General features: G+C 43.6%; 1 protein-coding gene across 2 annotated transcripts in view; it reads right to left on the minus strand.

Annotated features, from left to right (window-relative positions):
* The window catches only part of AFF3 (ALF transcription elongation factor 3), a 526,894-nt gene that overhangs the window by 73,171 nt on the left and 431,064 nt on the right, over positions 1-22,659 (minus strand). For both annotated transcript variants that reach the window (XM_087426220.1, XM_087426221.1), the window contains one exon: positions 15,440-15,480. In XM_087426220.1, the coding sequence (XP_087282346.1) occupies positions 15,440-15,480 (41 nt within the window). The remainder of the gene's footprint in view (positions 1-15,439; positions 15,481-22,659) is intronic.

Raw genomic sequence — 22,659 nt, forward strand, 5'->3', positions numbered from 1 at the left:
AGCTCAGGGGCCTGTACCATGGAGAAAAGAGAGAAGCCTGGTGTGTCTTGGGCTCACCTCGTGGAGGAGCTGACCTTTTAGAGAACATGGGTTCTCAGCGGAGCCAGACGGAGGAGGGCCTCTCAGAATGACGCAGCGACTAGCTGAGTCTTGAAGACAGAAGTCCTGCAGGCTGCTGCAGGAAAGCCGGTCTGAGCAGGACATGGAAGAGGGCTCAGTCCAGTTGTGAAGCCTCAGGGAGGGTCCCAGCTCCTGGGAGTGGCCTGGACACGGGAGCCTCTCCCTCGGCCCTCCTAAGTCCTAGGACTAGCACTCTAGAAACTGCAGTGAGCCTTTCCCAAAGAACCCCAGCCCCAAGTCCAGGAAAGGATTAAGTTGGATTTCCCCTCACTGGTGGCCTGATTCCTGTGTAAGCTGCTACCTAGCATGCCACCCAACTCAAACAAAAATGTCCTTTAAACTTCTCCCCATCTGCCTGCTGAGAGGTCAGATTCCTTCCTACGAGGAAGAGCTTTGTATTCCACAGTTAGAAATAAAAGGCTTATGTTGAAAATGTCTCCTTGAGTCACAATGACTGATATGAATTCAAAATTAGTTATAATTAGGGTGGCCATATAATTTATAGTCTAAACCAGGACACTTTGCTTTTTTAAAAAAATTGTGGTAAAATATAAATAAAATTCACCATCGCAATCATTTTTGAGTCTATAGTTCAGTAGCATTAAAGATATTCACATTATTTTGCTACCATCACCACCATCCATCTCCAAAACTCTTTTCATTTTACAAAACTGAAAGTCTGTACCCATTAAGCACTAACTCCTCATTCTCCCCTCCCCGCAGCTCCTGGCAACCACCATTCTACTTTCTGTCTGAATCTGACTACTCTAGATACTTCATACAAGTGAAATTATACAGTATTTTTCTTTTTGGAACTGGCTTATTTCACTTAGCGTAATATCCTCAAAGTACATTGTGTAGCACATGTCAGAATTTCCTTCCTTTTCAAGGTTGAATAATATCCTATTGTATGTATGTACCACATTTTGTTTACCTATTCATCCACCGATGCATACTTGGGTTGCTTCTATCTCTTGGCGCTACTGTTAATAATGCTGCTCCCCACCCTGCTTTCAGTTCTGTGGGGTATATATCCAAAAGTTTTGCAGGATAATATGGTAATTCTATTTTTAATTTTTTTGAGGAACTGTCATATTTTTTTCCATAGTGGCTACACCATTTTACATTCCCACAAACAGTGCATCAAGGTTCCAAGTTCTCCACGTCCTCACCAACACTTGCTATTTTCAGTTTTTTTGTAATAGCCATCCTAACTGGCGTGAGGTGATATCTCATTGTGGTTTAAACCAGGACACTTTTGAGAGTGACCGAGGCACTGCCCATAATTACCCTGGGGCCTGGGCAGACACTGGGGTGCACAGTGACTGCAGCTGTAAGCAGCCTGGGGAATCACAGGAGGAATGCTGCTAGGTGGCCTCCACTCTACCAGGGCTGGGGCACAGAAGCCCAGAGTGCAAGGCTTTGTTGAAGAGGAGCACAACGTCTTCTGAGGGGCCCAGTTCCCGCCTGTAATCTACCCAGCTACCCATCTGCTCGCATTCCTGAGGTGCTCACTACTGTAATGGTGGAAGAAAATTTCACAGACTATCTCCAGGTAACCAAGGTGGTGACGGTTGTGGAAACTCAAGGAGGCTCTGTGGAGATAGGCTTTTAAATGAGTTGGAGTCCTATGTCATTAAAATAATTTTGATTTAAAATTGCCATGTTAGTAATTGCTTTTATATTATAATATTTACTACCACTGCCATTGTGAAACTTACCTCATTAATTACTGTTGGAGAAAAGTCGTCAGCCGTCCCTAGGTTGGGGGTAAAGGGTTTGGGGTAAAGGAGAGAGTGGGGTACTTTGACTTTATCCCTTATTATACTTCAAGGGTAACAGCCATTCAAGTTGCTTTTTTTTTTTTTGTAGCAACTGTACTACTTAAAAACATGTACTACTTTTATCAAAAGAATCTGCTAAGGCCTGCCAAATGTTTCAAGGTGGAGAGAACGAGGATTACTAGCTCCACTCAACAGATGAGAGGAAAAGACTCGGAGAGATCAAGGGGGTCAGTGCGTGTTAAGGCCACGCATCGGGCACTGCACTTACTGGGCGCCAAGATTTGACGGACACGAGAGGGAGCTTGTCTTCCACGGGGAGGCAGGAAAGGAAGCAGCTCATTACAACAGTGACGTGTGTCACCCAGAGGCAAGCAGAGGGTGCTAGGGCAACAGACGGCAAAGGCAGGAAGGCCTAATGGGGGACAAGATGTTTAAGGTGTGACCTGAAGTGTGAGTAGGAGTGGGCCAGGCAGGTTGGAGGGGAGGAGAAGAAGGGGGGAAAGAAAACTGTTCCAGGCACAAGAAACAGCATGTGTGCAGGTGTGGGAGAACTAAAGCTTCTGTGCCTGGAGTCACAAAATAAGTGTGACAGAGCCAGGGCTTCAAGGGACTGGAGAAGTCTTGCTTTTTGAGCCCCTAGTGTTATAGGCCTCTGACATCCAGAGAGGGTCTGTGTGCTCTCCACTACCAGGAGCTTCACTGCACTCACTGAGGTGAGGAAATCAGGATGACTGATGACTGGTGCCCAAAGGAACCAGGGATGGGGAGGGTGCATGTTTTGAAGACCCATGGGGTACAGAATTGCTGTAGAGATGGGAGCAAACTTTGGCCTTAATTTTGAAATGTTAGTGAATAGCTAATATTTCCCCAGCAAGTTGGAAGGGGGAAAAAAAACCTTCAAGAAATATAAGTCTTCAGAAGGAAGGTTGGCTTGGCTGTCCCTTCCTCATCATAGAAATCTGCCCAAGCATGACCATTGCACTTTCCGAGTTTTTTGTCCTCTTCTATTTTAAGTGCAGACACAGGAGGAGGGTCGAAATCCCTAGAACTCCTTTTTTGGAGAGAAGAGAACTAGACGAGGCATGTTTCTGCCAAGCCAGCCCAGCAGAATCCTTCGTGGGTGCACGTTCATTCCTGCATGATGTCAAATGTGGAGTGAACAGGGGCTCCCTCTGATTAAACGTGACTGTGCTCTGACGCTCTGCCATACGGGCGAGGGCAAGAGCAGCCCTGGCCCTGGGGCAGCCCTCAGCCTGTGCTGTGAATGCTGGATTCTGTGCTGTTTTAAGGGGATTCGGTGGGGTGAAGCAAGGATGAGGCCCTGGGGCCACCAGGTGACAAGCAGCATGGCCTTGCCACCAGCTCCATCTGCCAGGCCATCAATGCCTAAGGCAACACTAGCTCTTGAAAACCTGGGCTCCAGCCAGCTCTACTCCTTCATCAACCTTGGGCAAGTGATTCCATCGCTCTAGGCTTCAGTGTTTCCACGTGTGAAATGGGGACAATGGCACCTACCCAGAGGCCTGTCACGGGGATGAAATGGGATAACAACATCAGGGCCCAGCACAGGGCCTGGTGCAGCAGACACGCTGCGCCAAGGGGCCAGCGGGAACGTAAGGCCCTGAAGATCCCCGCCTTTGTCAGGGAGCGGTGGGTATCATTCAGCCTTGTGTTCATCTTCCAACAATAGCAAAGGCCCATGCCTGCTGTCCTTTCAGAACTACATTCAGTAGCTCAGTGGCTGGGGCAATGACTCAAAGAAAACAGGGACTCCTTCACATGTTCCCTCAGAAAACTAATAAATACCTTAATTCTGTGCTTACATAGCGTTTGTGGCTGACAGTGCCTTCTCACACATTATTCTCTCTCCTCCCAGCACCAGGCTTCGGCTGGCTGAATAGGGGTTACTGTCTCCATTTTAAGATGAGGAACCACGACCTAAAGCAGCTCTCTGACTCACTGGCGGTGGACAGGGCAAATGGGGCCACGGGGAGGCAAGTGGGGAGCTGCCAGGCCTTCAGACTCTTGGCCTGGGCTTCACGGAGGCCCCATCCAATTAGCCAGATTGAGGCCAGCAAGCAGGCCGACTGGTCTGTGAAATGGCAAAAGGGGCCATAGACTTTCCCTTCACAACTGGTTGGTTTGGTTTCAACATTTTAACCTAATTGACCTGTAATTAATTAATAAGCATTGACATACTGAAGGCTCCCTCTCAGGAGGAGGGGAACAATGGGTAGAGGCAGCAGAAAACTCAAACCCAAGGCCATGGAGAATTACAGAGACAGGAGGCAAGGCTGAGGGATCTGCTCAGAATTCGGCAGCTCTGATGGTTGTTCCCAAATAACAGGGACGCAGATGGCCGGGCTCTGACGCTGGCTGGCAAGGGCAGAGGTGGGCACTGCATTCTGCAGGCCATCGGGAGGATATGGGGTGGCAGCTGGCCTGCCAAGTCACTTGCCTGGGAGCCAGCACAGGGAAAGGAGTTGGATGAGTCGGGAAAGGTCAGGCTGCTCTAGTTGACAGGGAGCACATTAACCTTTCAACAGCAGCAGGGGAACTCACCAGGCTCCAAACACAGTCATTAAAGGCCAGCCGGCCAGCACGGCCAATGCTGGCCCAAGGCTGTCTCTGGGAGGGCGGTTGAGGAGTGGGTCACGGGAAGCCGACTGGGGAGCGGAGGAGAGAGGAGGAGGGGCAGGCCCCGTGCCCAGAGTTAGCAGCTGGAGAGGCAGCTTGCTCCAGCTGGCTCTATGAGTCCAAAGAGTGAAATGCCCGGGTGGGGCAGTCCGGGAGGGAATTTACAGTGGGGGGTGGAATGGAGAAGATGGGAGTGGGCGGGAGCTGCTGGCCTGAAAGGCTCTTATGGCAGAGAAAGCAGGTTCCAGGGCTTTGGCTAGTTTTCTCCACTAAAAGGAGATTTAAAAAAACAAAACAAAAAACAGTTGTGGTGTCACAATTTAAACTTCCATCAAAAGCAGCTAAGTAGTTTGGTTTTAAACAAAGCAAAACAAAACAAAAACACTCTAATCTATCTATTGGTTTTAAAACTTCCCACCCACCACAAATGTTTCTGCAGCTGGCCCTCCACTTACTAAAGGCACAGACACGAGTGATATATCCAAAGACAGTGCCATCAGTTTGTTAAGACATATACATGTGTATTAAAAATGCATCTTTTTTGAATCTTTTTTTTGTGAGAAAGATCAGCCCTGAGCTAACATCCGTTGCCAATCCTCCTCTTTTTTGCTGTAGAAGATTGGCCCTTGGCTACCATCCATGCCCATCCTCCTCTACTTTATATGGGACGCCGCCACAGCATGGCTTACCAAGTGGTGCATCAGTGTGCGCCCGGGATCTGAACCTGTGAACCCTGGGCCGCCAAGCAGAGCGCGCCGCCGGGCCAGCCCCTGAATCTTCTTTTTTTCCCCTGTAAAATATATTATTTGTTGTCCTTGGGTTTCTTTTATGTTCAGTTCAGTTTCCAGATCTGGGTCAGTGAGAATGGTGACCACATATGCAAAATTTAAAAAGTGTGTGTGTGGTGACTATAGATTGTACCTTCACGTGTCATCAGTTTAAATATTTTAATAGACCTGACTGCTAACTAACCCATCATCAACACATTCAGTGCAGACAGCAAGTGCTTAATTTAATCTAAGTAGTTATTTAAGAAGGTATAGGTGTAATTCTACTTCAGAAATACATATTTTTGAAAAGGAGTAGACAGCAGTGACATATATTGAAACTATGCTAACTACACAATAGTTTTATTTCTCTTAATTCCAACTTTGAGATGTTTCGTGTATTGGATACATTAAAAAACTTTTTTTGGATTCATTGAACAACAAACGTCAGACACACAGTGTACTGTTGTCCTTGGTCTAGGAGGGACAACAACATGGTGTTCAAAAGGAGTACAATATAGTGACTTTCAACAAAAAAAACTTAGGTTCTGTTATTTAAGTGTTTTACCTCCAGTGACTTGATCAACTTAGTCTGAAAGAATGAGTCCAGAAGAGAGGGAACACAGTGTGGATGATAACGGGTCAAAGCTGCTAATGTGAAGTATGGTCCTAATTGTTATGTCACTCCATCTATGAGGTGTCTGGCTCCCTCTGGTCCCTTTCCCGAGGCTGGTTAACTCAGGTGGTATGGAAGACTAGCTCTGCTCTTCATGGTCACAGACCCTTGGCTACTGGGGCAGGGGAGCGACAGCGGGTCTCCCCACCACAGGAGACCAGGGTCACCTGTGAGAGGCCTTCTCCACTGGCAGAGAGGGAAGGAAGGAATCTCCAGCACCTCAAACCCGGGAGAGAGAGAACCACTTCCCACTCTAGACCATAAGAGAGAGGGGACCATCCTGAAAAGCTTGGAATATTAGTTTGTGCAGAGATGTACATTCATTTTTTTCTTTTTAAAATATTTTATTGTGGTAAATGTTTATAACATAAAATTTACCATTTTCAAATGAACAATTCAGTGTTATTAAGGACATTCACATTGTTGTGCAGCCATTACTACTGTCGTTCTTTTGTAAAGAGGTCCAACCCTTCTAAGTCACCCCATCTGTTCCTGTAGGCACGTGGCAATCTCGGACTTGGACAAAAAGGGTTTAAAACGTACTTTTACCCAGAGGCCCCTCCTGCTGTGTCCTCCTTGCCCAGACATCAGGCAGCCCGTCCACATTAACCCTCAGGCACTCCAAACCCACTAAACCATCTCAAAGGGCAATTAGTGGCTACATACAATTTATTTATTTACTCAAAAGACTGTAACAGTTTCTTCCAGGCTGCTCTGTTCTACTGCGTAAAATACATGTTTGGGACCTTTTAAAGTGTGTGGTATTTACCTGATAGAACTCAATGGCTTCTCTGGAGCCATTCAGTTTTATTGTGGAAATTAGTACTACGGGGGCTTGCTAAACGCTGATATTTAGACCTGACAGCCTGCGTTTGCTCACAATGTTAACGCAGTAAGTTGAGCTAACGGTCATCAAAGGGTGGTGGGGGACACTTATGTGGCCTCCCTAGAAGAAGCAGTAAGGTTGAGGGTGTCCCCTTTTGTGAATATCGATGGGCATCGCTGGCCCTGTTAGAGAGGAGAGTGCTGCCCCCCAACACAGCATTGTTCTCTCTTCACACGGCCCCAAACAGATGGCTACCAGGGATGCCTCATGCGATCTGAGAACCACTGTTTGCTTTTGAAATCAAGATTATTTACTTTGAACTAATAAATCCAATTCTTTGCAGATCAGCTGGAAAAGGTGTCAGGAAATGACCCAGGATGACTCTTCTCCGTGAGTGAAGTAGGAAGATGATGCAGGAGAGAGAGGCTGCGGCCTCCTCGGAGGCATCCGTGAACCTCACCGAGGACCCAAAGACCCACAATCTGGGTTTTGGGGAGAACAGGCTAGATTAGAACATATTACAAGGTAGGGATGGTCTGAGCAATAGTAAAGGATATTTGTTGTAATTTTTTGATATTTATTTTTCTATAATGCCAGTGTAAAAAAATGCCCCATACTGTTAGTCATTCATGGCTTCATATATTAAATGTATACTGTAATATTTTCCTCTCTTGGGTTTTAAGTTGCTTGGTAAGGCTTAAATCACAGTATCTCATGGTATCTTGATGAGTGGCTTTTCTTAGTGGTGTAATAGAGTAATTACGATCACGTGCATAGATTAACAAAGCACTTTTTCTGTTTATCACCTCATTTAATCTGTATATAAACCTAACTAGGAGGACATTATTATCATCCTGTTTACACAATTGACAAAGCTCAGACTCAGATGGGTAAGTGCTTTGTCCAAAGTAAATTCCAGCCCAAGTTCAAGGATTCAAAATCCCAGGCTTTCTTCAGGAGGTCGTGTAAAAAGAGGAGATTGGGGAAACCTGGGCCAGAGGTTTGGGGTTTTTTTTCCCACCTCCTTATCACGAGAGTAGAGATGAGCAGCACAATTTGAATTCTTGGTCTTTCTTGTTTGAAAGGCATTTAGTAAGTCATTACTGAGCAGTTACTTCGTATAAAGTGCTACCTAATATTCAAGATGTGGTTCCTGTTCTCCAGTCAGTTGTTGAGACCAGACATAAATACATAAAGTAAGCAGAGCACAGAAGCAGGCCTATGTCAACAATTATATGAGGTGCTGATGAATTAGGAGCTGTGGGAGTTGGGGAGTTGGTTATTTAAGGTTTCCATGGAAGAAGAGGCTGGATCCCACATTCAAAGGAAGCAACGCATAGCAAAAGACTGACTCCTATCCCCACCGCACCCCCTTGCACTGGTAGCTGTCTAGAGCGGGCTCCCCGACACCTTTCCCTTCAGATGCCCACATTCCAGAAGAATGAAGGGCCTGCTGCTCCCTGTTCATCCCCACAGTCTTGCCTTGCTCAGGCTGTTCTGTCTGCAGAGAAGGTTGGTCCTTCCCTTCTCCATTCTTGGGTCACCTGATGCTACCCATCCTTCACATGCTACTTCAAATGCCCCCTCCCCACTCCCCTTCCTCTGTGCTCTGAGAGTGCTTCAGTGTTTTACCCGCACCCCTCCAGTGACATTTATTTCTTCATAATCTAATGCGGGGGTGGAGGGTGGGGTGGGGTGTTACTGAAGTGGATAAGAGCTTCAGCTAGAGTCAGAAGGACCACTCTGAGGCTTTACGGCTATAAGACCTTGAGTAAGTTATGTGTCTCTGGAAAACTAGAGTCACTGGGATTTTAGGGACAGTATTTGGAAAATGAAATGTAATAAAACTTCATTGAAAACGTCATCTCTTTAAGGTCCTCATGTTGAAGTCCTCCTTTCTAGTGGAGAGGGATGTTGTGAGGATTAAATGAAGTAATGTATGTGAAACGCTTGTTGTAGTACCTACACCAAGACCTACGACTACGTATGCACGTGTCAACATTTAATATACACAGTAGTTTACGCATGTCGACATTTAATATACACAGTAGTTATATGTGTGTCGACATCTAATATACACAGTAGTTATATGTGTGTCGACATCTAATATACACAGTAGTTTTGCACATGTCGACGTTTAATATACACAGTAGTTATGCATATGTCAACATTTAACATACACAGCAGTTATGCATATGTCAACATTTAACATACACAGTAGTTATGGGTATGCCTAAGTTTCCTCTACCACAATGTAAACTCCTCGAGAGTGGGATCCATGGGCAATGAATTTTTCTGTCTTCCATAGAGACCAGCACAATGTCTTACCCCTCGTAGGAGCTCAGTACTGTAAATCTGCATCAAATGAATGAAGGAAAAAAAGAAGCAGGAAGAACTGGTAGAGATAACACAGGAGAGCATTTTAAGTTGTGTCCATAGAATGAAGCACAGCAATGAGGAGAAGGGAGGGAGAGAGAGGGAGGAGCCAGAGGTCACCTGGCCTGACCCCTCTCCCTGCAGGAAACCTCTCTACGGCATCAGACAGTTCTCTTCTGGTTACTGATTTCTAATTTAATTCCACTCTAATTTAATTGCACTGAGTAATTTCAATCTTTTGAAGTTTTTTTTGAGACTTTCTTGCCTACCGTTGGACTGATTTTTTTTTTTAATCATTCCATTTTTTTCCCCTCTCTACTTGTGTGGCAGTTAATAGTGTTTCTCAATTCCACAGCATCTTATAGGCATGGACACCTGCTGGAACCCCTTAGTGATGAGCCCCTGACTGCCAACTGCCCCCAGAGGTGGTCTGCTGTAGTGGCGGATAGCCACAGTTTCAGAAAAGTATTTTCTATTTTAAGCCCAAAGTTGCCATTATTTAATCATAAAACATTGGTCCTGGTTCATTCATTCATTTGTTCATTGCTTTCTTTCATTCATCAAATCACTTATTGTGTCTCCTAATTGCTAGGAACTGTGCTGGGGATAAAAAGATAACTAAGCCAGAAATGTTAGGATTCTTAAAATTATTAGTATAATTATTACAGTTATTAGTAAATAAAGTATTAGTACAGACTGAGCAAACTATTTATTAGAATGTAAAACATGGCATGAGCCACCTGTCTCTGATCCCATCCAAGCTTGCTTTGCGGCTGTGTGATGGAGGATGAGAGAAGCATACTCACTGGGAGTCAGAGGACCTGGGGTCTAGTCCTTGCTCTGCTAACTGCTACCTTATGACCTTGGGTGAGTCACATCACCTGTCTCAGGCTCAGTTTTCCTATGAGTAGAATGGGTCCTTCCTATCTCACAGTGTTGTTGGGAAGATCGTAAAATCAGACAATGTGATAGGACTTCTAAACTCTAAAGCTCTTTTAAAAAGTTTTTATTTACACCGTATACCAAAAACACTTCATTGTAAGGAGTCCCTTGCATTGGAGAGACTAGAGACTGCTGCGGGTCTCGAGGGCAGGGCTGACACATACCCTCCTGTGTGCCACCCTGACATCGTCACAGCTGGAAATTTAAAACTTTCTTAAAAGTCTCCCATGCCCCCTTTTCTGGACCCTTAAAGAAGAGACTAACTACTAGTAGTGCATGACAACTGTGAATTTCCTCTCAGGACGTCAGGGACATCGTGTAAAATGTTACCCAGAAGGTCACAGTTCTGTGCTGGTGGCCACTCCCACACACTCCCCTTGCTCAGCTGAAGGTGGTCCACTTGACAATGCGTCAGGAAGATGAAGCGGAATGCAAACCCCCACGCTGCAGTCGGATGCCTGCCCTGCCCTCCCCTCCTTGCTATGGGGCCATTTCCAGTCCTGCTTTCAGACAAAGATCAGACTCACACGGAGGGAGAACCCCTTCGTTTTAGGCTATTCCTCACTTACTTAATTTCATTATATTCTCTCTAATGGGAAGAGGAGACTTGACGGGTGAGTTTATTTGAGAAAGGGCAAAATTGAGAGTAGCAAATGCACGAGGCTAAAGAGGCCTTTCTCTTTGCAAAACCAGCACCCCTCTGGATGGTGAAGCCATGAGCGTAGGTGCATGGCCGCTTCTGCCCACCCCTGCACCAGCACGGCTCCCGGCTGAGCACACAGGATGCACTCAATAAATACTTGTGGCATAATGAATAAATCAATGGCAGTTGTTTGGATTTCAATATAAATGGATCTTGGACCTGAGATAGTGCCAGATGGGCAGACAGGTTACAGTCTGGTGATGCATCTCCAAGGCTATAAAAATGTAGTTGTTTCTGGAGTTGCAGGCTGACATTTCAGACGACGATTATATGCACAATTTAACCACACGGCCATTCGTGCCCTCCAAGTGCCATCGCTTCAACAACTGTTTTCACGTTGGCTTTCTTGCTCATCCCCCCACCTTTTTTTTTTAAGTCAAGCACAATTTTTTTCCCGACTTCTCATATTTCTAGCTGAATATGATTTATTCATACGAAATTATGCTCCATTTTTATAAAACCCAAGTTACTGCAAATGATGCTTGAGGTTTCACAGAAAATATTAATTCCTGATCGGCTGCTATAAAGCATGCCTGCTCGCCCTGCAGCAGCCCTGTCGCTCGGAGACAGATGGAAGCAGTCCAAGGGTATGATTAACTTCTTAGTCCTGGCAATTTCCTGGTGCTCCTCTTGCCCTAGATTTCAAGATTGACCTCCAGCTTCTCTGCAAATGCACAGTTGCTCAGCTTGATAAATCACATGAATCTTTTTTTGATCACAGTTATCTACTATTTACTACTTAGGAAGGGAAGTTAATCGTATTCAGAGGCACTTCATATGCTGTGCACATATCCTGCCTTCTCCTGACAGCAGTTTGCATATTTTCCACATTACTGGTGACGGGGCAGCTTGCACAGTGCAGCGTCCACACCAAAGACACACCTTTGTACATGAACCTCATGCCTATTTACCCCTCTTCTCCTCTGCCTCACTACCCCATCAGTACAACAATCCACAAGAAGAAAACACACTGGAGAGGCACACTACAAGGAGTGAATAAGTAAGAAGGAGAGGGTCTCTTTGCAAACTGAGGTTTTCTCGTAATTGGCTTGTTTACCTTCTTGCGACTTTTGCTGCCTCTTCCTGCCCTGGTCTCTTGCTGTTTTCATTACTTGGGGCTTCAGTGGGCCTCTGGTAGGCCAGCTGACTCTCAATGGCATAAAATAGATGAAAAATTCTACAGTCAGCAGCAGAAAAGAACAAAAAATGCGCCATCCGACTCTCACACAACTCTCCCCGACACTGCAGGGTGGCATGAGTTAGTTGGGCTGAAGCCCCAATTTGCCTTCCATGTGACCTAGTTTTGACCTGTGGTACACTTTGGTTATTTTGGCTGAACCATAAATTAAGCCCATTGCTCAGGTAAAACCAAACAAGGCAAAAGATTTTCTTTGGAGGTGACAACAGATGACTTTTAAATTTACGTAATGGAAATACAATAGTTTTAATTTATCAAGGTTATGTATTGATTCCTGAGGACTCACCGAACTTTAAAGCATATAGTCTTAACTGTAGATATTGGATTTCTGCTAGAATGCTTATTTAAACCAGGAAACTGGAGAAATGAAAAGATAGACAAGATTGGCCTTCAGAAGACATCTGGATATTCTCTTACCTCTGATATCCCACAGGGATAAGATTTCTATCTGACCTTAGAAAGGAAAGGGAAATGCCACCCTTTTCCTTATAACTAGTCTCATTAGGTCAAGTCTCAAAGCCTTGAAGGCAGGCTTTCTTGCGTGGAAACAGAGAGCAACAACTGGCTTCCTACAGTGTAAACTCACTTCCCTCCAATAACCACAAGACAACGAAAGCCTATTTCATCAAGTTGTAGATCTTGAAACAAAATAGCTCTACTCCTGTATCAAACATCCTTGTATTCACTGGGTCCTCAAGGCAGTTATGAGGCTAACTGGAAACGAAATGGGCCCACAGATGAGCAAACCAGTAGGACTGTGATGATACAAGGAGCCCATGGTGGCATGGCTTGAGCCAACATGGGCTTGTCTGTCCAACTCCAGAATTGCAAGACTCGGAAACACCTCTTAAGATCTGAAAAGCACTTTTTCTTTTTCTAGGACAAAAATGAAAGTGCTGCCTAAGTGTTATAGAATTTTACATGAGGCGGTGATAACAGGCTGAAAAAAAATAGTTTAGGAAACCAGAACAGTTTGTGTAAATGAATGTATAATAGATGAATAGCAGGCTGTAAGTAGCCAGAGATACTGGGGTTAGGTCTCCACCTTGGAAGGTCATGACCTGGGGGGAATTTTTACTCAATTCCATTCCCACCCTGCAGTGGTTCCTCTGACAGACAGAATATTAGACAAGTCATGCAGTGGTCTGACCCAGAGTCATTCTGATCATTTTCTAGAAAATACTGGTTTATTCAACAGAGTAAGTAATGTGATAGAAAATGACATCACTTCACAAGTTGGCATTCTCTAATACAAGAAACTAGAAAATATGAATCCAATTAATTCAGTAGGGGTTTAAGTCCTTATTTTGAAGAAGGGTTTTAAATTGTATTTCCAAGTGATTACAGATGCTTCTGATTTATGGAAATTACTCATGTGGCCCCAAATTAGGAGAAAACATAGAATGGAAAAAGCACAGAGAAGGTAGCTTTTCACAACTGCAACGCTAGTCTAACGGGCAAAGGCAACTCATTACTTTGAAATGAGCCAAGTTCCCCCAATTTTGAACAGAATACTTAGATTTAAGGGGGAAATGCTCTATTACACTTAAAGATAGAGAAATTCATAAAAGCACTGCTAATGGGAACCTCTGTTTCTCGAGAATGGACTTTTTTTCTCACAGTATTCTGCACTTAGCAGTTATATAATCAACAGGGGCTAAGATGCTAGCTTACTAGTCAAGCAACTGTTGGGCTTGACGAGGGATTTTAGAGAGAATATCAGAAGAAAGTCAAAGGGAATAGCATTGCTCATCATTAAAATCCATGTACATTTCTACCCAGGACAGAGTCATGTATCTCTTGGGAAGAAGACTTAGAATGTACCAGTCCTAGTTTTTGATGGATTGTCTTCGTTTTTGCAACCATGTTTTCAAAGGGAGTTCATATTTTCCTAAAATAGGTTTTGATTCATTCTACCAAAGTTTATCAAGACATTTTTTTCTCTCTATATACAGCTTTATAGAAATATAATTTATATGCCATAAAGTTCACCCATTTAAAGTGTGCAACTCAATGGTATTTAGCATATTTACTGGGTTGTGAAACTATCACCATAATCTAATTTTACAATGTTTTCATCACCCCAAAAAGAAACCTTATAACTGCTGGCAATGACAAAATATTGTAAACCGAGGGCTTTCCCTTGCTTCTCAATGCATTTTGTTGAAGGAATCGCTTACTTGAGAAGTTAAAGGGAAAAAAGAAATATGTATAGGAAAGAAACTAATGTGTCAGATTTTAAATGTATTTTGACCCAGTCTCTCCTCCTTCTACTAACAGACTCAGAAGGAGTACAGTTATCAGCTTTTGTGAAAATCCCAGAGGCAATTCCAGAAGATCACGTGGCAGCGGCTCTTAGAGCACATAGGCTTGTGTGGCTGTCATGGGGAAGGCTTTCCAACTGAAATAAAAATACTCAGGCTCAGCCTGCCACCATAGAGAAAAAGCTTTTCATCCATGCGCACAGATAATTTGCCTAAGTGACAAGTTTTACCTTGGAGAAGCACTGAACTAAGCTAGTTTACACAGTCAATTATTGCTCATTTCACAAAAAAGAACTGGGTAAGAAGGGATGGTGGTGAAGGTTGGCTAGACAATGCTGACGGGCCCGCCAGCCAGCTGAGGGGAACATCTCCAGCTGTTTCTAACACTGTAGGAACCTCGCTTGTGGAGAGGAATGGGGCTTCAACTTTACTTCCTGACAGTTCTTTAAAATACACACACACACACAAACCCCCCACACACCAACCTTAGTATGCGAAAAATCAAAACCAAACCAAAACGTCTGGTCTGTTCTAGAAAGTAACATTATATATCCTTGTTCAGCTATCTCCATACAGCCTTTTAGGCAAAGCAGGATGTGAAATACAGCTTGAGTGTGTTTCTAGGTTAGGTTCATACATCTCATTCAATAACACAAGTCAGAAAAAACAAGCCAAAGCAAGGAGTAAAAAGTCAGGCACTCAGGACCACAAATTGGGTTACACGCATAAGGTATTTTAAGAGAATCTCATCAAAAGACAGATAGCTCCCAGTGAAATGATATGGAGAAAGTCAGAAGAAAACATCTCAAAATAAATGAAGTACTTATTGCTGAAAAATGAGCTTAGGTCTCAACCAATTCCAAAGTTCAGAATTTACTGTGCCATTCAGGCCTTTCCCTCTAAGTTTCTTGTCTCTTGTTTCATTGCACAAGAAGAGATTCTTCATACTTTCTATGAAATACAACAAGGCGATTTTTGCAGTAATAAACTCCACACATGCATGACAAATCCAAGCGTGCAAAATGTTTAACATCCCAGTTCACAGATACTTTAGGGACAAAATCCGATTATGAATTATACGCCACAATAAATAGGGCTCAATGTTTCATAAAGCAATTTATAGTTCATAAAAATGACAAAATGTACCTGTCAGACAGAGCGTGGAGAGCAGTTCTCTGGGTTGCCTGCTGGAAGAAAGGACAGAGATGTTTATTTAATATTCTGACTTTTAAATTATGTGCTCAATCAACACTTTTTAAAAAACCTGTGTCATATACATTTTTGCCATGTGGCCAAGTATTAAACTACCAGCAACATGGTAGAGAGCCATGCCATGTTATGACAGGAACGTTCCCGAAGAGTTAACTGAAGTCGCTGGAGTGTGCACCTGCCACCAGGGGCCGAGTGTGCGAGGTACTCTACAGGTGAGGGTCTCAGGAGACCCGGCAAAGATCAGAGCCATTTCATGTTTAATTCCTGAAATCACTTTTTACCATTGCTTTATTCTACTTTCCTGTAAGAAAAAAGATCTGTTTTGATTCCTTGGCAGTTTCTTTCCCAACGAAGGTGTAATTTTTGACCCGGTTTTCAGGTTTATTGCAAAAGACACCACAATTGGAAATTGGAACACTGACTGGAAATTTGACGATATTATGAGATTATTGACTTGTTTTAGGCATAGTAATGATATAGTGGCAATTTTTAAAGAGTCAGAGATTCATATTGAGATATTTATGAATACAATTATATGACGTTGAGATTTGTTTTAAAATAATACAGTTGGAGGGAAGGGAGAGTGGGTGGGCATATAAATGAAACAAGATGGCCTTGGGTTGATAACTGTTGAAGCTCGGTGATGAGCACAATGGGGGATTATTATATTATTCTGGACACTTTTGTATGTGTTTGAAATTTTGCATAATGCAAAAACGAAAAGAAAAAGCCCTCCATTTCTCCATCAGATTCTCCCAGGTTCCCACTCACTTTCCACTTGTCTGCCTATTCTATTTTTTGTCCATACGCCTTCCATTGTTGAGCACTCTGACACTTTGGGAAGCAGAGGGCACACTCTATTCTCTGTCTCAGAAGTCACAATTGGGAGGGGATCAAAGCATGGCCTCTAGGACCGAGGCTTACTCAGGGTGACCAGGAAATAAGGAGAGCATATGTCCATTCTCATCTGGAACACTGCACATGTCAAGTTGACTGTTCCCCAGGGACACCAAAATGTTTCCCACGCTATTCTTCATCACATTTAGATAGCAGACAAGATAGACAGAATCTTCAGATTAGACAAATGACACATCAGAGCCACGATCCCTATTACAGAAATGAAATATACCCTTGCGACAACTGCATGTCCTTGGATCAGTCAGTCAGTCAGCCTAACACTTACTGAGTTTCTACTATGTGAAGACGATTGCACTGGGCTCCAGGAGAGAGAAAAACAAAAGCAGAAGAAGTAGTCATTGTTTTGGAGAAGCTCAATCCCTAAGTAGGACATCAGAATAGAGGTCCAGGGATGACTTGAGGACACTTTTGAAACAACATGCTAAATCAAAAGACGAAGGTAGCACAGTGTTAGGAAGGTGCGGATATGAGTGATAACTAATGGTTGGTGGATCAGCAGCTCTTGAACAGTGCATGCAACTGTGAGCAGGCGCTCAGCAAATATCTGCTGAGGAAACGTTGAATGAATGACTCCATTAGAGGATCCTTCCCACTGAAATTTGAGCAAAACTGTAAAGACAAGGAGGGATGTGGTCAGGGGAGAAGAGGCATTGGTTGCACTGTACTAGAAGGTAGAGCAAGGGTCTGTCCAAGCCAGCAAGGGTTCTCAACTGGGACCTAGGCCCCTGTCCAAGTGCCTATCCACTCTAGCAAGTGGTTCTCAACTGGGGCACCCCTTACACTCAACCCTATGGGTGTCTGGAATTGAGTAGGGATGTTTCCACACGTTACATTCATGAGGGGGATCACTACTGGCATTTAGTGCCTGGGATGCTACAGCCTTTCAAAGATCAGGAAGGTCCCTTGTACAATGAAGAAGTGTCCCCTTAAAATGACAAGAGTGTCTCTGGAGAAACACTGCAGCAAAGTAGGAATGAAAGGCAGATCTGAAAGATATGACACAGGGAACGTTAGCTTCTGGGCCTGGCAAAAGGAATTGAAAATAAATTAATAAGAGGAAATTAGATGATTTCCACAAGTGACATAACCACACTGATTCGGGAAAAGACATAAGATCTGTTCAACTGGGAATCGAGAGTCCTACATTCTGGGAGCAGTTTTGCCATTCGTTTATATTATGGACCTTGAGTCTGGCCCTTGACCTACAACTCAGTTTCCAAACCACCATTTCCTTCTCTGAATGGGATGAAGAGGGAGCCGGTCACTCAATGTCCAGGCTACTGTGGACAGTCTAAGCGGTCACTGCCCCCTCCTTTTTCCCTGGATTCCAGTGAATTAAGGCCCAAATGTCCTGGCGTTGCAGTGTCACATAATTAGTTCAAGAGAAGAACGAAGAATATCTACAGAGCTTTCTCTTGATGAGGACACCTGAGGGAGCAGAACGAGGCAGTGGAAAAGGTAAGAAGCCTGAGGGAGACCTGGAGGCCCATTCTGATACATCAGAGGACCGGTACTTCCTTCTGTCTCTTCTCACTCGTTTCTCTGTGCTACCCTGGAGAGCTGGCCCACGAGCATGTTCACAAAAAGCACCCAGCAGGTGATGGGGAAGCCATCATTGTTCCCAGGTGTGTCTCCTAAGGGTTCTCTTATCACTCAGCAAGATGGCTTTCATTTTTGGCAGCTATACTTGAAAAGAACTTAACTCTCTACTCCTGACTCAGTTGGGCTAAATATACAAGAAGCATTTTGAACTCCCCAAAGGAAAGATGGCATGTTATTAGTACAGTCTCTTAACATCATCTCAGCAGGAGGCATTGGAGACTGACTCTTCTGGAATAACAAAAATCATAGAAGATGTGACTAAAAGTTCAACACGGCATCTGAATCTTCTCCTAGTTGTGGCTGTCAATATTTAAAAAGTCTAGTGACTCTTTTCTCTCCTGCCTCCAAATATTTCCTGCTGACTTTCGTGATAAGAAAATACAGTGCTTGTTGATGTGCAGCCCACAAGAAAATGATTTAAAAAGCAAAAGCAAAACAAAGCAAACAAAAAACAAGAAACTCAGCTGCTCGACCATCACTGGAGTGATGCACCCAGGTGGTGGCACCTGTTGAGAAGAACTTCACAGGACTGATGTGGGCCAAGTCCTCTAATATAAGCTGAGCTGGAAGCCTGGAGCAGGGGCTGCTTGCCTTTAGTAGATGGATGTGATGCTGGGACCAAAGCGTCCCTTTGGGCTTAGACATCGGGCATCCCACCAGTCACTAAGAAACGTCTTTCTGTGATCCTCACTCCTCAATCTGTCCACATGGAGTATGTCACCTCACACTTAACAGCGTGGTACTGAGCACCGTCAACTGCAGGCACCACTATTTTTTTTTTATTTTTGGTGAGGAAGATTGGCCCTGTTCTTACATCTGTTGCCAACCTTCCTCTTTTTGCTTGAGGAGGATTGTTGCTGAGCTAACATCTGTGCCCACCTTCCTCTATTTTGTATGCAGGATGTCGCCACAGCACGGCTTGATGAGCAGTGTGCAGGTCCGCGCCGGGGATCCGAGCTTGCGAACCCCGGGCTGCTGAAGCAGAGTGTGCAAACTTAGCCACTATGCCACCGGGCTGGTCCTGCACCACTATTTTTAATGTCTGATTTTGATTGTGCTATTTAATTTGTAGTTATTCTACATCACTAAAAACTTTACAGAGGACAACTCATCATCCATCAAGAAAGGAGATAAGAATACGTTAAATATTTTAAATAATTCCTTGAGAAGAAAAAGCTTTATGGCATTAGATTAAAATTGTATGTCATATACCAAAGCAAAGATCACCAAATTTTTTTTTACTGCCTCCTCTCTTAAAAATACTTTGGTTTTTGCACACTATTTTATTTTACTGTTAGAAAATAATAAAATAATAAACACTGGAATTAAATAGCAGAGAAAAAAATTACTTAGGTGACTCATGATTGAAGCCTGAAAAACTACTCATAGTAAACAGATGAATTGCCCAATTTCCTTCTTTCAAGAGTTGTACATTACAGCAACCATATTTTTCTCTTCCTAAATCATCTCCTCTCGTAACTTTCCTCTTATTCAGTTCTCAGCAAAATAGGTTGAGAGGGTTAAGAGAATGCTTCATTGATCTTTCCTGAGTTCATTACTCATTCATGAGTGACTCTGAAATGCAAGTCTATGAGACAAAACAAAATTTCTGCCAGAAATAATCATTTTCCAGGTTCTCTTCAAGAGATGACATCTTTTCTCTGTCTTTATTATAACAAGCTTGGTGCTGGGGAACATAATCAGTAGACATTCAGGTTTCAATGTATGCTAAATGAATTACCAGTCACAATCTGTTATTGAAGGGAAATCAAAGAGGAAATTAAGTGCCCTTATTGTAATTGGGTTGAGCACAGAATAAGTTCATGGATATTGGAGTGGGGAGGAACAAAGGGAAGAGGCTGAAATTCAGAGGGGTCCCAGGATGATCCAATTTCTTTCTTACTCGATAGAAACAGAACTAACACGTGGACAGCTCTGTAATTCAATCTGAAGCACCTATTATGTGCAGGTACTGGGCTCGGCCTGGGTGACAGTCAAAATAGACAAAGCCCTCGCCATAATGTACTTAGGGTCTAGAGGTGAGTCAGAAAAGTTAAACTTACACAAACATTCTAGATTACAAGGGCTATGACTGAAGAGGCTACAGCGCTATGCAACAGAATACGAAGGGGCTCTCATTTGGAATGAGTGGTCAAGGAAGGCTTGCTAAGCAAGAGATAACAAAGCTGATGCCTGAAGGACAAAGAAGAGTTATTGAATCAGAGAAATGGGAGTGGGTGGGGAAGAAAGGGCTCCAGGCAGGGAAAACAGTTTGGAGGCAAAGGCCTGAGGGGGCTAGATCCTTGCTCAGTTGAAGAACTATAAGAAGGTCACTGTGGGGGAGCTCAGTGAGCAGTGGGGACAGTGGCAGATCCCAAGGGCTTTGGAGGTCAAGTGAAGATTTTGGATATTATCCCGAGGGCAATAAGAAGTCATGGAAAGATTCACATTAGGGGAAGTTGGGTGAAGGATGTTTGGGACCTGCCTGTACATTCTTTGCATCTTCCAGTGAATCTATAATTTAAAAAAAAAAAGAATAGACAGTAAGGGAACATGATTTACATTTTTCAAATGTCACTCTGGCTTCTGTGTGGTGAATGGATTTGGGCAGGAGGGGACAGAGTCCGAGGTTGCTGCAGTCTCCCGGTCAAGAGAAGTGCATGGTAACACTGAAGATGGAGAGAGTCCATGCTACATTTTGGAAGTAGAATTGAGGAAATTGGTGATTGACTGGATGTGGCAGGCCAAGGGAGGTGTCAGGAATGAGTCCCAGGTTTCTGGCTTGAGCACCTGGTGAGGATGCAGAGTCACTGATAGGGATGGGTAAGACTGATGCACGAGCAGGGGCAAAGGTAGAGTTTACTCTGGGGTGTGTGAAGTTCAAGTCGCTTCTGGGATGTTCAAGTGGAGATGTTGAGCAGACAGCCGGATGAGACTGAAGCTGTTACATGCCAATTAAGTACAAAACACCAATATATTTTTGGCAAATAACAGTCATAAAAAGGAGATTTAGGCTTAATTTTCTGGATCTAAATTTTGCTATCGTTCTAAGAGAAAGAGATTTAGGATTCAGCTGGTTAGACTGCTTTCTTTGTTTCTCCCACATGTGAGTTACCTCCATCTTTGCTATTAACAGTATCAGGTTTATTACACTGAAAATAAAGGAGGCACCTCTGCAGCAGAGGTTTCAATCATTTTGCCTCACCTGTGTTAGGACAATGTGTCCGCATTCAACCGTGTGAATAAATGCCATCATAGCTTATCTTAGCTCATTCCTGTTTTGCTGTTCCTGAAGCATGCTGTGAAATTTACATTGAATCACATATCTCTATAGGAATTACGGCTGGTAAGCCCTTACTTTTTTCCTGCCGTTCTTCTTCAAGTTGACACTGGGATTCATTAATTTATTTCACTGTTTAATTTCCTCCTACATCTATCAACACATTTTATGTTTCACTAACTTAACTTTTATGCTGTTGCTTTTCATTTTGGTCCTGGTTGATGAGTCTCTTAACTTTTTATGTTGTGAGCTTCCATTTGGTGTATTTCAACCCATCTAGTAATATTCGCAAGACAAAGGAAAGACTCTTACTCTCTTCTGTATTTTTTCCTCTGTAGTAATGAGTACTTTGCATTTTCAGATTCCTAGAAATGCTGTCCAGGAAGCATTTTGTTCTGTAGACTTGTGCCTTATCATCTTCTCTACAGAGGTCAGGCAGAGTCAGGGATCACAATATAATGTATCATCTGAGGAAGAAAATTTTTGAGATGCTAACCAGATGGGAGCCAGGGACAACAGGAGAAAACTTTGCTTTTCTGGGCACACTGGGCTGTATGGCTACTCTAATAAAGATGATTCAGCACAAAGATAAACAAGATCAGGATGAGAAGACAGAATTTCAGGGGCTGAGGAAGTTGTCAATAAAGAAAGCAAACAGCTGAATGGGGTCAGCAGCAGACAAATGGCTCCCATCCTTGGTGTCTCTTTGTGTCATTTGCCTGTTCTCTTTCCAGATGCTCCTCCCTCGGTTTAGATTCTGCCCATAATCTGACGTCCAACTCGTCCTTTTTATAAGTGTTCCTTGACCACTCAAGTTTATGTTGACCTTCCTCTCTCTGAACTCCTAGTCTAGAACATGGGTTAGCACTGGGTTCTTTTCTTCCTTGAGGAGTTTGCCATCTACTTCAGGAGAATTTTAGTCTTGGCTCCTCTAGTTCCTAGAAGATCATTGACGGTAGAGATCCTAGCCCATCCTCCCTCCACCAGAAGGAGCTTCCTGATGGCTGACCACACCTGTAGTGTGATTCATAGGTAGGGTGTGAGTAGGTCACTTCTGGGGATGACAAATTACTACTATTTGCCATGGCTCCAATCTAAGAGGTTTGTTGAAATACACTTTTTTTCTTAGCTGTATCTTTTTTCTCTAGTTTACTTTCTTTGAGACAAGGGTACACTTTCCTCTTTGGAGAGAGTTTGACTAGTTTTTTTTTTTCCACACTGGATTGATTAGATTTGTTTATGCCTACCAGAAATTTGATAAAGACAATAACAAACACATATTGAGCACCTATTACATCCTATGGAAAATGCTGATTAGGGCCAACGATACCAGATGAAGTCTGCCTGGATAACG

This window comes from Ceratotherium simum, chromosome 40 (assembly GCF_057802395.1).
Source record: "Ceratotherium simum simum isolate JZ-2026a chromosome 40, ASM5780239v1, whole genome shotgun sequence".
NCBI lineage: Eukaryota > Metazoa > Chordata > Mammalia > Perissodactyla > Rhinocerotidae > Ceratotherium > Ceratotherium simum.